Source organism: Lipotes vexillifer, unplaced genomic scaffold (genome assembly GCF_000442215.2).
Source record: "Lipotes vexillifer unplaced genomic scaffold, Lipotes_vexillifer_v1.1 scaffold1600, whole genome shotgun sequence".
Classification (NCBI taxonomy): domain Eukaryota; kingdom Metazoa; phylum Chordata; class Mammalia; order Artiodactyla; family Lipotidae; genus Lipotes; species Lipotes vexillifer.
Window position 1 is genome coordinate 232,065 of NW_006799073.1, and position 13,961 is coordinate 246,025.

Sequence of the window (13,961 nt, forward strand, 5' to 3'; positions counted from 1 at the left end):
GGTACGCGGGCCTCTCACTGTTGTGGCCTCTCCCGTTGCGGAGCACAGGCTCCGGATGTGCAGGCTCAGCGGCCATGGCTCATGGGCCCAGCCGCTCCGCGGCACGTGGGATCTTCCCGGACCTGGGCACGAACCTGCGTCCCCTGCATCGGCAGATGGACTCTCAACCACTGCGCCACCAGGGAAGCCCAGTAGTTCTTTTTATCTCCTTTTTTGTTATTCAATTATAATATTTACTATTTTATTTCTAATTATAAAAGTAATAACATGCTTAGTATAGAAAGTGCAGAAAAATATAAAGCAGAAAATTAAAATTAAATGCTCATAATCCTTTGTCTCAGGGAGAACTCATATTCACTTTTTTGTATATTGGTATAGAAGGTGTTTAAATACAGTAAGTGTCTTTTCCTTGGGTTAGTGGTTCTATTGGATGGAAGGGTAAGTGTTTTATTTTTTATTTTTTTATCTGGGAGGCCTTTTCCAACCCCCTTTAGTCTGGGTTGTTTCTGAGCTCTTGTAATAGCCTGTACTTCCCTCTTAAAGCTTTGATCACAATGTACAGTATAGACCTTCAACAGACCATGAATTTGATGAAGGTCTGCATTTTGTCTTACTTAATTTTGTCTTCAGAGCCCAATATGGTGTTTCAGTGGGTGTTTGTTGAATGCATGAGTGATTGGGAAAGATGGAGCTAAACCAGTTTTCCCTGTCTCTGTGGTGGCCCTTTCCTTGTGCTCTAATTATGTCTCCATTTCCCCAATTCTGTGGAACACATAAATTGCCATGCAGTGAAACTGTATATGATCTTTGTTTATTGCTGGTTGCTTTTTAATAGTTAGATGTTACTCTTTGGAATATTGCTTGCCTTGATGTGTGATGAATACTTTTAATTCTTTGGTCACTTTTTTTTAAATAAGTTAATTACTTTCTATTATATTGATGGATTGTTTTATGTTTTAGATGATTCTCTCTAAATATTGCAACACAGGGACTATTAGATAGAGCTAACTGCCACCACCTTTTGAGTTGTTTCAGAAGAGGCTCCTTATTAAAAAATATATTATTTCAAGGTTTGTGCAAGGCACTTTTCTGCTGTCATCAGTGCCTCAAGATGGAATTAGAAGATTAAAAAAATAAAATGCTTCATTCATTTAATAAGTATCTGCCATATTTATTCTCATAGTTTTCCCCACACTTGCTATTTCACTATGAAATGAAGAGGGTAAAGGGATGCGTAGGAGTACCATATAACTATCTGCTTTCATTTCCTAAACAGTGGTGACTTCCCTGCAGTCAGCTGACAGTGGCAATGATCTCTGGAGTCTCAATCCTTACCGGTTCTCCTTGGGGAGCCCCTCAGAGTGCTCCTTCTGTCGGAGACTGCTTTAGGCAGTGCTGTTGGCATGTTTGTGAGAAGGAGGGGGAGATGATTTTCAAGCCTTGGAGAGTGGGAATTGATTATATTTAGGATAACTTTAGTGAAAGAAGGTGTTGATGTTTAAAGTAGAGGCCTTTGAGTCAGACAGACATGGCTTTGAGTCCCGGCTCTTCACTTTGGTTATGAGATCTTGAGCAGATGACTGTAGTCTTATAAGCCTTAGTTTTATCATTTATTTTATGAGGGTAATGATAGAACCCTCCCTCTTATAGTGATTGTGAAAATTAAATGAGATAACTTAGGCAGACATTTAGCAGAGTTTATTTAGCTCTAAATAAATGTTAGCTTTTGTTATAATAATAGGTATTATTATTAGGGCTCCTATAGCTTACATCTTGGGCCTCATGTGACCTTGTAATAGACTTGAGTAATAGAAATGGGTCTGATTATAAAACTTAGGTCTTTTCTAGTGTACTGTGCTGCATTTCTAAAGCACTTTATAGTTTGCAAAGTACATTCACATTTGTCATTTCATTGAATCTTTGTATCTTTAGATATTGTGATTCCTATAGCCCCTCAGCTCCACTTCTTCAGAAGGAGGAGGAGGAATAAACAGAAATAAGAAGAGAGAGCAGTGATAGCAATTAGGGTTCTGAAAATTAAGGTTGAGAAGAGTGGTAAGAGGGCTATAAACCCACTTCAGAAAGATTGCCACTGTTTTAATTTTAACCTTTTGACTGCCTGACAGGATCAAAACACTTGCTGTTTAGAGACATCTTTTCTAGTCCTTGGAGTTACTACTTCCAAGCTGAAAAATACACGCGCGCGCACTCGTGTGTGTGTGTGCGCGCGCACGCACGCATGTGGATGCATGAGAGGGATAGGGAGAGAGCATTATGTAGGAGAACTACTTTTTTATTATTTGCTTTATAACATAGAAGACTCAGTTAAAACAAAACAAAACAAAACAAAACCCCGGTGGATCTAATATTAGATGCTGGGTTGAGAAGTGGAATCTCTCTAAAAATGTTTTTTAAACTGATTTTATGTATTTCCTTACCCTAGTTCTGATATTTTTTCCCACCTTATTAGATCGATAGAATTCTGTATAGAGTGTTAAGGAACCACTTGATTGCTCAAGTCCCTCCATCTCCATCTGCTATCAGGAAACAGACCCATAGAAAAGGGCAAGTGAGATGGATGGAAGAAACTAACATTTATTGAGTTCCTACCATGTGTCCCAGTAGACATTTGACTCATTCATGCATTCATTCTGTAGTTCAACAGATTTTTTTTTTGGAGAGTCTTCTGTGCGCAAGGCACAGTGCTAGCCATTGTGTATAGAGCAGTAAACAAAGCAGACGTTATTATGATTCCCCTCATGGAAGCTCAGAGGCTAGTGGGGAAGGCATACACTGAAGATGTACATAAATAAATATATAATATCAGATTGTTAAGTGCTATGAAGGAAATGAACAGGATATGTGTGAGAGGATAACTGTGGAAGGGTCTTCTTTCTATAGGATTATCAGTGGAGGTTTCTCTGAGGAGGGGTCATATGAGCTGAGCCTTGAATAACAATAACAATAATAATAATCCTCACAAGAGTCAGTCCTCTGATAGATAGCACGTCCTATTATTATCATTTTATGTATGAGGACATGGAAGAACAGAGAGTTAAGTAATCTGCCCGAGGCCAAATAATAGAGGATGCAGAAATCATGAGAAAGAGCCTTCTAGATACGTGAATCTAGCAATAGCACTTGCTATGGCCTTAAAAGGGGAAGAAGCAGGCAATGTACACACATTCAGGGCACTTCTAGAAGGCTGGTGTAGCTGAAGCGCAGGGTTGGGGGGTGGGGGGAGAGTGGCAGTAGAGGATGTTGGAGGGCTAGGCAGGGGACACATCACGCAGCGCTTTGTTGCACACTGCATGGAATTTGGATTTTATTCAAAGCATCATAGGAGCCACTCACTGAAGGAATTTCAACAGGAGTATAACATGATCAAATTTGATGCTGCAGTTTGGTATCCACAGATCCAACAAACTGTGGATCCTATAGTACTGTAGCCCATATCAAGTGAAAAAAATTCACGTGGAAGTGGACCCTCGCAGTTCAAACCTGTGTTGTTCAAGGGTCCACAGTATTTTTCATCTGTTGGCAATACACGAGGGAAGGACAGGAGCTGAAGGTCAAGAGGTGAGGTTCATGGGAAGTTTGAGGAGAGAAGCAAAAGTATGCACTAGTGGTCTCAGGTGGGGTGCAGGTTGGATCAGGAGATACAATAGGCTTGCTATACAGTGTTGAGTGTCTGTTTGAGGTTTATCATCATGAATTTAAAGTAAACTCAATCTGTACAGTTATATGATTTTTCTCCAGTGATGTTTAGCTGGGCAATGCAGAGGGTTGGGTTCATACAAGATTGGGGTTCTGTGAATTGTGTCCAATGGAGGAAGAGAGTATTAAAACTGTATTTGCAAAGGAACGATTATAATGGCTCATGTAATCTGGAGGGTGGCATTGGGAAGTAAGGGTGACTGAAAGATAATTAAAAGGTGGTGGTTCAGCAGATTATAGGTTGGAGAATTTGAGGGACTACTTGAACAGATGAAGTAGAGGTATATTGAAGTGTATTCAGGTTTTAACCCTGTGATCTAGTGGTAAGGATTCGGCGCTTTGACTGCCATGGCCCGGGTTCAATCCCTGGTCCGGGAACTGAGATCCTGCAAGCTGCATGGTGCGGCCAAAATTTAAAAACAAATAAACAAAAGTAAAATTATTTTAAAAAGTGTATTCAGTGAGTGGATGTTCTAACTTGAGATTTTGGAGTTAGTGCAAATCTCTGGTGTACCCACCACAATGAGTGATTTGAGGTGGTGGATGAAAAGGCACTGGGGATGATGTGGTCTAGGGATTGAGACACTTCCATATTGGACAGATTGTTCTTTTAGATGAAATTGCCAAGAATGGTGACAGGAATTGGGGTGCGAAAGACTGTGAGCCAAGAGCTCAGGCCTTCAGTGAGGGAGGAGAAAGACCAAAGAAAGGTTGGTGGGTAACAGAAAAGGAGAGGGAGAAGATGGTGTAGTTGGATGGCTTGGGTCTCAAAGGAACAGGGGATTTTGTAAGAAAGGAGAATTAATAGTATGGAAGTAACAGGAACAAGAATACCTACTCCACCTCCTGGCCTTAAGGATTTGGGGGTTAAAAAGAACAAAGCAAAACAGTCTTCTGGACAGCAGAGGAAGTAGTATCCTCATGATCATCAGGTTTCAGTTAAGGCAAAAAGGTGGAGGAAATGTTTTTTAAAAAGAAGTAATGATGGGGCTTCCCTGGTGGCGCAGTGGTTGGGAGTCCGCCTGCCGACGCAGGGGGCACGGGTTCGTGCCCTGGTCCAAGAAGATGCCACGTGCCGCGGAGCGGCTGGGCCCGTGAGCCATGGCCACTGAGCCTGCGCGTCCAGAGCCTGTGCTCCGCAACAGGAGAGGCCACAAGAGTGAGAGGCCCGTGTACCGCTGAAAAAAAAAAAAGTAATGATGTATGGAAGTTTGCTGATTAGTGCAGGAGTTCCAGAGGGGAGTGGAGGGTTTGGGAGGGAGGAGAAAGAGGTGTGTGGGAGGGATTAGGGACATGTAGATCAGTGTGAGTATAGTGATTAGGGCAGTAATAAGACCAGAGACCCTTGAACTTTAGTTCAGATGAGTGAAGTAACAGATGTACTGCATAATGGAATTAGCCCCCCATCGTCTCTGAGAAGGCAAGCGCCTGGTTCCAGTACTGCTCAATGTTTCCTCGGAGAATATGGCAGCTTATCCCAAGGTCTCAAGGAGTGGTATGGCAGTTTTCAGGGAGGGCAGTGTATGCCAAGGTCTGATGATGACTTTTCCAAGGTCACACTGAATAAATAACAAAGCAAATCTCCTGACACCAAACATTAGGTCTGCTCACCACTCTGATTTGTTTATTTTAGTCGTAGTGCTCATTTACCTTACTGCTGGCAGAGCTGGGTCCATTAGAACATTAGAAAGTTAAAATTAAAGAAGAAAAAAAACCCTTAAAACTAGGCAATGTTTCCACTTTGGGACCACCCCAGGCTCATACACTGGTATGTGCAAAAGGGATGAGAACACAGGCCCTGTGCGAAAAGGATGAGAACACAGGCCCTGGAGGGCAGTCGTTGTAGCTCAGTAGGGTCTGCATGACCGGAACTGTGCGCTTTACCCTCATGCCTGTGCTCTGTCCACAGGGTCATGTAGGCACAACAGCAACCAAGAAGATCGATGTCTACCTCCCCCTGCACTCAAGCCAGGACAGACTGCTGCCAATGACCGTGGTGACAATGGCCAGCGCCAGGGTACAGGATCTGATCGGGCTCATCTGTTGGCAGTACACAAGCGAAGGACGGGAGCCGAAGCTCAAGTAATCCTCCCTCTTTTTGGCTGCTCTAGTCTCTGGCTGTCTCCTGGCCACCCATGCTGCATTCTGGGCCCGGTCAGTCTTTCTAGGCTTTGGCCTGGGAGCCAGACGTCCACACTGATCCAGGTCAGGTTGCTCACCAGATCTTGGGCCTGTGTAACTCAGGCTTATCTCAGAGAGTTTGCTTGCAAACAGACTGATAAGTTTGTGAATCCAGACATGAGGAAATGCATTTTAGCAGGATCCAAACCCTTTTATGATGCTTGCTGATAAAAGGAGCACGGGCAGTAGTGGAGGGAACTAGTGTTTGTTGAGCACCAATCATGATTTGGGCATGGTGCTGGGCACTTCATACCTGATTTCTCATTTAATTCTCCCGCTTCCTGTGAGGTGAGCATCATGATCCTCATTTTGCAGAGGAGGAAGCTCAGGATCAGAGAGTTGTTATTTGCTGAAGTTTACACCAGTGGGAGATGACAGAATCAGAATTTGTTTTCCAGTCTGCTTGATGCCAAGATTATTACTTTATTTCCTTTTGGTCTGAATTACAGTTTTCTTTATTATCAGTCAGTGACCAATTTTTCTCTCAATTACTAGACTCTATTCCTCATTAAACTATTATATTAAAAATGTAGTGCTTGAAAGTAGAGTCTCTATTATCTGTACATCATAACTTGAACTTTATAGTGGTTTGCTGCATTAGTTCTCCCATACTTGAATTTCTTATCTGACAGGCATCCTCTCCTAGTTTTATGTGCCCTTCCCAGCAGTAGGGTTTGGGATACAGCTAAATGTAGTGGATGCCTTCATTTTGGAAATGGATTCTCATGGAGGCTTTCTCTTCTCACATTTTGAGTTAGAATGGTCCAGTCTGTTAGGGGTGTGTGTGTGTGTGTGTGTGTTTCCTTTAGGTACATTAAATTTGTACTTAAAATTATTCTTTCAGGTTCTCATTGACATTGCCCTCCACTTTGCCTGAAAAAATTGTGGATATGAAGATAATCCTTATTGCTCCTATGGCAATAGAAAGCCTTTTCAACCAGGATACCACGTAGGCTCAGAAAAGGGTTGAGTCTGTAGCTGTGCTCAAGGCTGAGCTATGGTGTTGTCCCTTTTCAGCGTGAAGTGGAAACAAGCAGGTGCTAGTTACTTGATGTATGTTGTCTGAGTTAATCCTTAGAACACTGCTTGATGCAGTAACCGAAACCAAGAGAGGCAAAGGAACTTGCCCAGGGTTACATAGCGAGTAATAGGAGTTGAACTGTGACATACATTTTACAGATGAGGAAACTAAAGTGTAGAGAGGCTAAGTAACTTTTCTAAATTACACAGTAAGTGGTAGAACTGGTATTTAAACCCAGGATTTTTTTTTTTAATTGAATGAACGATTATTTAAATTCTGTAGTGCTTTACAGTTTCCAAACGTTTCACACACGTGATTTCATATAATTCCATAACCCTTTTTTCTCCCTTCCCCTATATTGCCCCTCCTTCCCTCTCCCCACTGGTAACGTTTGCTCTCTATATCTGTAAGTTTGCTTCTTTTTTGTTTTATTCACTAGTTTGTTGTATTTTTTAGATTCCACATATAAGTGATAGCATATAGTATTTGTCTTTCTCTGACTTATTTCACTTAGCATAATGCCCTCCAAGTCCATCCATGTTGCTGCCAATGGCACAATTTTACTCTTTTTTACGGCTGAGTAGTATTCCATTGTGCATATGTATACCACATCTTCTTTATTCATTCATCTGTTGATGCACACTTAAGTTGTTTCCATGTCTTGGCAGTTGTAAATTGTGCTGCTTTGAACACTGGAGCACATGTATCTTTTCGAATTAGTGTTTTATTTTTCGGATATATACCCAGGAGTGGAATTGCTGGATCATATGGTAGTTCTATTTTTAGGTTTTTGAGAAACCTCCATACTGTTTTCCACAGTGGCTGCACCAATTTACATTCCCACCAACAGCGTAGGAGGGTTCCCTTTTCTCCACATCCTTGTCAACATTTGTTATTTGTTAAACCCAGGAATTTCTGACTCAAGAGCCCCACTCTTCACTATTACATTATAGTCCTTACCATGGAACTCTGTTATAGGTGATATTAAAATATTTATTGAGTTCATGCTTAGTACAGGCACTGTGCTAGATCTGGAAATACAGAAGTGAAAAAGGCAGTTTATGCAATCAAGGAGGTTATTGTCAAAGGTAATAATAATAGGCAATAATAACACAATACACTAGACAATGATAATACAATACAGTAGGCAATGATAATACAATACTATAATAATCCAGTACAGTAGCACACAAAATCCTGAGAAGATCTGACCCCATACTTGGTGGTGAGACTGGAGTCATGAAAAGCAACCTTGCTTAAGTGACATCTAAACTGAAACCTGAAGGAGTAGGAAAAGGTGATGCAGAGAAGTTGAGAGGAGGGTGCTCTAAACAGAGGGAAAAGCACGGACTTGTTGTTATGATGACCCTTTAAATTCATGCTTTAAATTCTATATTCTGCTTCAAATACATAGTAATGATAAATGGAGTATGTTGTTGACATACTTTTTTTTGTTTGTTTTTTGTTTTTTGGGTTTTTTTTGCGGTACGCAGGCCTCTCACCGCCACAGCCTCTCCCGTTGCGGAGCATAGGCTTCGGACACACAGGCCCAGTAGCCATGGTCCATGGGCCCAGCCGCTCTGTGGCATGTGGGATCCTCCCAGACCGGGGCACGAACCCACGTCCCCTGCATCGGCAGGCGGACCCTCAAGCACTGCGCCACCAGGGAAGCCCTATACTTGTATTTTAATAACCAGTTAACCATCCTGTGGACTAGGAACAGAACCAAGTTCAGAAATAGGCAGAGTGTGCTGGGAGTTGATTCTTTTAGAGCATTACTTCTAAAGGAACATGCTGTGAATGAGTTTACCAGTATGTGAAATATTGATTTTTCTCAGGCTTCAGGGCAACTAGGTGGTCTGAGGGTAGTCAGAGCCTCCAGCCATCATTTCTGGGTAGGGAACAGAGTCATCCATCTATCTGTGTGCCATACAGATGCTGTTATTTTCTAAGTATCCCAAGATGTCAAAAAAAGTGGGAAACGCTGCTTGAGGGTATAGGGACCAAAGGAAGTTCATACCTGGATGGGGACTAGAGGAAGTCTCACTGCTGGAAACTAGGAGCTGGGGTGGGATTGTCCTGCCTATGAAAAGAAACTGAACAAAGCTGCCTGGGTCTGTGGCTCGTTTCAAGTTGTGTTTCTGGGGTGGCAGGGGAATAAGATAGCAGTGTGACCAGGACCTGGCCATGATGTGACTGGGTTTATGATATCCCTAGTGTCCCTAGTATCACCGAAGGATAGGAACCCTGAGCTGCCAGTGTAAGACCTGGCTCTAGACTGGAGGTCTCTGCTTTGATGAAGATGGAAGACAGTGGCATTAGACAGGGAGGCGTGAGAGAGGAAGAAAGGGAGAGAGAAAAAGAGAGGAAGCATTCCTATTCAAGAAGAGCTAGCAAATTAAAATTCCAAAGCAAACCAGTATAACTAGCACTGAGAAAGAAAGACAATAATCCGGAGAAAAATTCACACCCAACAAAATTATAATAAAGCAATCTGAAAATAAATTTCAAATAAATATATTTAAATTCATCAAAATGATGAAGGAATAACACCCATGGGTAAACTTCTGGGAAATTGTGAAACAAAACTGAGCAGATGAGAATCAAGAGGTGGATTTAGAAAAGAGCCAATTAAAAGTTCTGGAAATATAAAATGCAGTTATGAAAGTTAAAAAAAAAAGTATGTTGGATAAGCTTTAGACTGGGCCCAGCTAAAGAGGAAATGAATTGAAAGATAGTACTAATGAATGCAACTCAGGATGCAACACAAAGATACAAAGAGATACAAAGAAGGAAAGGTAAGTTAAGAGACATGGGGGAAAGATAGAGAGCCTCCCATATGTGAAGCAAAGAATAGAGGGAACAGCAGGGAAACAATATTTGAAGAGCTAATGCCAGAGAATTTCCCAGAATTGAAGGCAGATAAGAATGAGTCTTCGTATTAAAAGCACATACAAATTAAGTGGTGCAAGGATAGACTTTTCAACAAATGATGCTGGGCAGTTGGACATCCATAAGCCAAAAAAATAAACTACAACCTAAACCGCGTGCGTTGTATAAAATTAACTCAAAGTGAAACTGCAGCTTAAATGTAAAATGTAAAACCATAGAGCTTTTAGAAGAAAACAAAGGAAAACATCTTTGGGACTGAGGGCTAGATGAAGAGTTCCTATACATGACACTAAAAGCATGATCCACAGTAGAAAAAAAAAAGATAAATTGGACTTCATCAAAATTAAAAACCTTTGTTTTACAAAAGATCCTTGGGGCTTCCCTGGTGGCGCAGTGGTTAAGAATCCACCTGCCAATGCAGGGGACACAGGTTCGAGCCCTGGTCTGGGAAGATCCCACGTGCTGCGGAGCAGCTAAGCCCATGCGCCACAACTACTGAGCCTGCACTCTAGAGCCCGCGAGCCACAAATACTGGTCCCGTGTGCCACAAATACTGGAGCCCGTGCTCCGCAACAAGAGAAGCTACTGCAGTGAGAAGCCTGCGCACCTCAATGAAGAGTAGCCCCCGCTCGCCACAACTAGAGAAAGCCCACGTGCAGCAAGGAAGACCCAGTACAGCCAAAAATAAATAAATTAAATACATTTTTTAAAAATCTGTTTTTAATTAGAAAAAAGAAAAACAGAATCTTATTTCCTTCTCAGTCCAAAAGCTGTCAAGCAGACATTCTGCCATCTCCTTTCCCATGGGTCAGAGTCTTCAGCTCCACCTGGCAAAAGGGGGTTGGGGAGGAGGGTGGCAGTGAGTCAAACAGTAGAATTTAAGGCAAAAACAACATCAATAGGGATATTTTGGTAAACTACATAATGAAAAAAGGAATAGCCCACCAAGATAATATAATAATTCTGACTGTGTATGCATCTAGCAACATAGTCTCAGAATATTTTAAGGTAATTTTAAGGAGCATCCTTGACTGATCCACAGTCAGAACAGGAAATTTCAATACCTGCTATCAGAAACTGATAAACAAAGCAGACCAAAAATTAGTAAGGCGAAGGAAGATTCAAACAATTTAATTACCAATTCTGAACCCCCCAAATAGAGATTATTTCTTGTACTAGTTTGTAAACCTTTGAAGTTGAGTGTATCTTATTAAGATTTATATTCCTGAGTGTACCTAGCATGCTGACATTTTAAAACAGTTGCTCTGTAAGTGTATGTTGAATTACAAAATTACGTTGACCATGGTCTTTTGCAATTTTTTTGCACCTCTTATGTGATAGTGGATTTCTCAGTTCTGTTTGATATAAGACAGTCTATAAAGTAAATACCTGGGATCTCTTCCTGTCAGGAAGTGAAGTACAGGTTTATTTTCTTTCTAGCTTGTTTGTGCTTAAGTGTTGGAATAGATCCTTACTTGATCTTTTCCAGTGGGTTGGCCCTGTGGAAGAGCTCTTCATTCACAGTGGGGCAAATTGCTAGATGAATGGGAGAGCTTTCCTTTATTTTCAAGAAAATTATTTATTTGAGAAGGTTGTTCTCCTGTCTCTGTGCCTTGAAAAATGTCTACGGAAGTAGGCTGTGGCCTCTGGGAAGGAATGGAGAATTGGCTGGAATTCTTGGCTTCCTTGACTCTTAACACTTGTTAATTCTTGAGCAGGACTGAAGTGTGGTATTTAAGATAATTTCCTGCTTATTTTGGTGCACTGATTTTGGAGGAAACTAAAATCTATTTGGAAGAAGCTAAATGAAATCATTTCAGTCTCTAGGTAGTTGAATATGTAAATTTTGACTTTGTTACGTAGATTTATGTTTATTGAATGTTGACCAGAAAATGTGCCCTATAAAATTTGTGCTTAGAGATTTATCTATATTTGGGAGGCCTACTGTATAGTAATGTTTTATAAATATTCTACAGATTCTGGATAAATTATTCTCTATAGGTTACAGAATTCAATATATACTTATTAAATCAGCATTTTTAATTACTATTATGTTCTTAACAGTTTTTGACTATTTTTGGTCCATGAATGATTCAGAGAAATGAATTAAGTTTCCTGTGTGTGTGTGTGTGATTTTTCTCCTGAGATTTCAGCGGTTTCCACTTATATATATATATATATATATATCAGTGCACAAAAAGATTCATGCATTTCATATTTTTATTGGGAGTTGTACCTTTTTCAATGTAAAACAGTCCGATTTGTTTTGTTTATGTATTGTGCCCTGCCTTTTTCTTTATTTCAGTAACAATGAGCTATTTTTTCTACTGTTCTTCTTTGTACTTCTCCAGTGTATCTTTGTTCAGCCTTTTACCTTTGCCATTTTGTTTTAGCTATGTTGAATACCTTTGTGAGGTTTTTCCTTTTTGGCCCAGTCTAAGTCACTGTCTTTTCATAGGGAAGTTTATCTTACTAACATTTATTATAACTACTGACATGTTGGTTTCATGTTAGTCTACTTGTTTTGTTTTGTTTTTTTAATTATTAATTAATTTATTTATTTTGGCTGTGTTGGGTCTTCGTTTCTGTGCAAGGGCTTTCTCTAGTTGTGGCAAGCAGGTGCGTGGGCCTATCACTATCGTGGCCTCTCTGGTTGCGGAGCACAGGCTCCAGCTGCGCAGGCTCAGTAGTTGTGGCTCACGAGCCCAGTCGCTCCGTGGCATGTGGGATCTTCCCAGACCAGGGCTCAAACCCGTGTCCCCTGCATTAGCAGGCAGATTCTCAACCACTGCACCACCAGGGAAGCCTAGTCTACTTGTTTTAAGCTTTGTTTTTTATGCTTTCTTTGTTTTCTTTATTTTCTATTTCGAATTTTTTTACAGTTCTAAAGCCGGTTACCTTTAAATCTCTTTAATAGACTTTATTTTTTAGGGCAGTTTTAGATTTACAGAAAAATTGCCCAGAAATTATAAAGTTCCCACATTATCTCCTTCCTGCCTCTCATTTTTCCCTATTAGTGGCATCTTGCACTAGTGTGGTACATTTGTTACAATTGTTGAACATATACTGATACATTATGATTAAAGTCAGCAGTTTACATTAGGTACACTTTGTGTATTGTACAATTCTAATTATTGTATCGTACAGAATGGTTTCACCAGGGTAAAAATGCCCTGTGTTCTATTTATTCATCTCACTCCTCTCACCTCTGGCAACCACTCATCTTTTTACTGTCTCTGTAGTTTTGCATTTTCCATAATGTAGGCTACTTGGAATCATTCCATATGTAGCCTTTTCAGACTGGCTTCTTTCACTTAGCAGTATGTGTTTAAGGTTCCTTCATGTCTTTTTCTGGCTTGATAGCTCATATTTCATATGGTGACTAATACTCCATTCTATGGATATACCACAGTTTTTCCATTCACCTGCTGAAGGATAGCTTGGTTGCTTCTTTTTTTTTTTTTTTAACATCTTTATTGGAGTATAATTGCTTTACAATGGTGTGTTAGTTTCTGCTTTATAACAAAGTGAATCAGCTATACATATACATATATCCCCATATCTCCTCCCTCTTGCATCTCCCTCCCACCCTCCCTATCCCACCCCTCTAGATGGTCATAAAGCACCGAGCTGATCTCCCTGTGCTATGTGGCTGCTTCCCACTAGCTATCTCTTTTACATTTGGTAGTATATATAAGTCCATGCCAGTCTCTAACTTCGTCCCAGCTTACCCTTCCCCCTCCGCGTGTCCTCAACTCCATTTTCTACGTCCGCATCTTTATTCCCGTCCTGCCCTTAGATTCTTTAGAACCATTTTTTTTTTTTAGATTCCATATATATATGTTAGCATGTGGTGTTTGTTTTTCTCTTTCTGACTTACTTCACTCTGTATGACAGACTCTAGGTCCATCCACCTCACTACAAATAACTCAATTTCATTTCTTTTTATGGCTGAGTCATATTCCACTGTATATATGTGCCGCATCTTCTTTATCCATTCATCTGTCGATGGACACTTAGGTTGCTTCCGTGTCCTGGCTGTTGTAAATAGTGCTGCAAAGAACATTGTGGTACATGACTCTTTTTGAATTATGGTTTTCTCAGGGTATATGCCCAGTAGTGTGATTGCTGGGTCATATGGTAGTTCTGT

The 13,961-nt window shown here is 40.7% G+C and overlaps 1 protein-coding gene across 7 annotated transcripts in view; it reads left to right on the forward strand.

The window, feature by feature from the left end:
• The window catches only part of MAPKAP1 (MAPK associated protein 1), a 236,533-nt gene that overhangs the window by 97,801 nt on the left and 124,771 nt on the right, over window positions 1–13,961 (forward strand). For all 7 annotated transcript variants that reach the window (XM_007471481.1, XM_007471480.1, XM_007471482.1 and 4 more), the window contains one exon: window positions 5,627–5,799. In XM_007471481.1, the coding sequence (XP_007471543.1) occupies window positions 5,627–5,799 (173 nt within the window). The remainder of the gene's footprint in view (window positions 1–5,626; window positions 5,800–13,961) is intronic.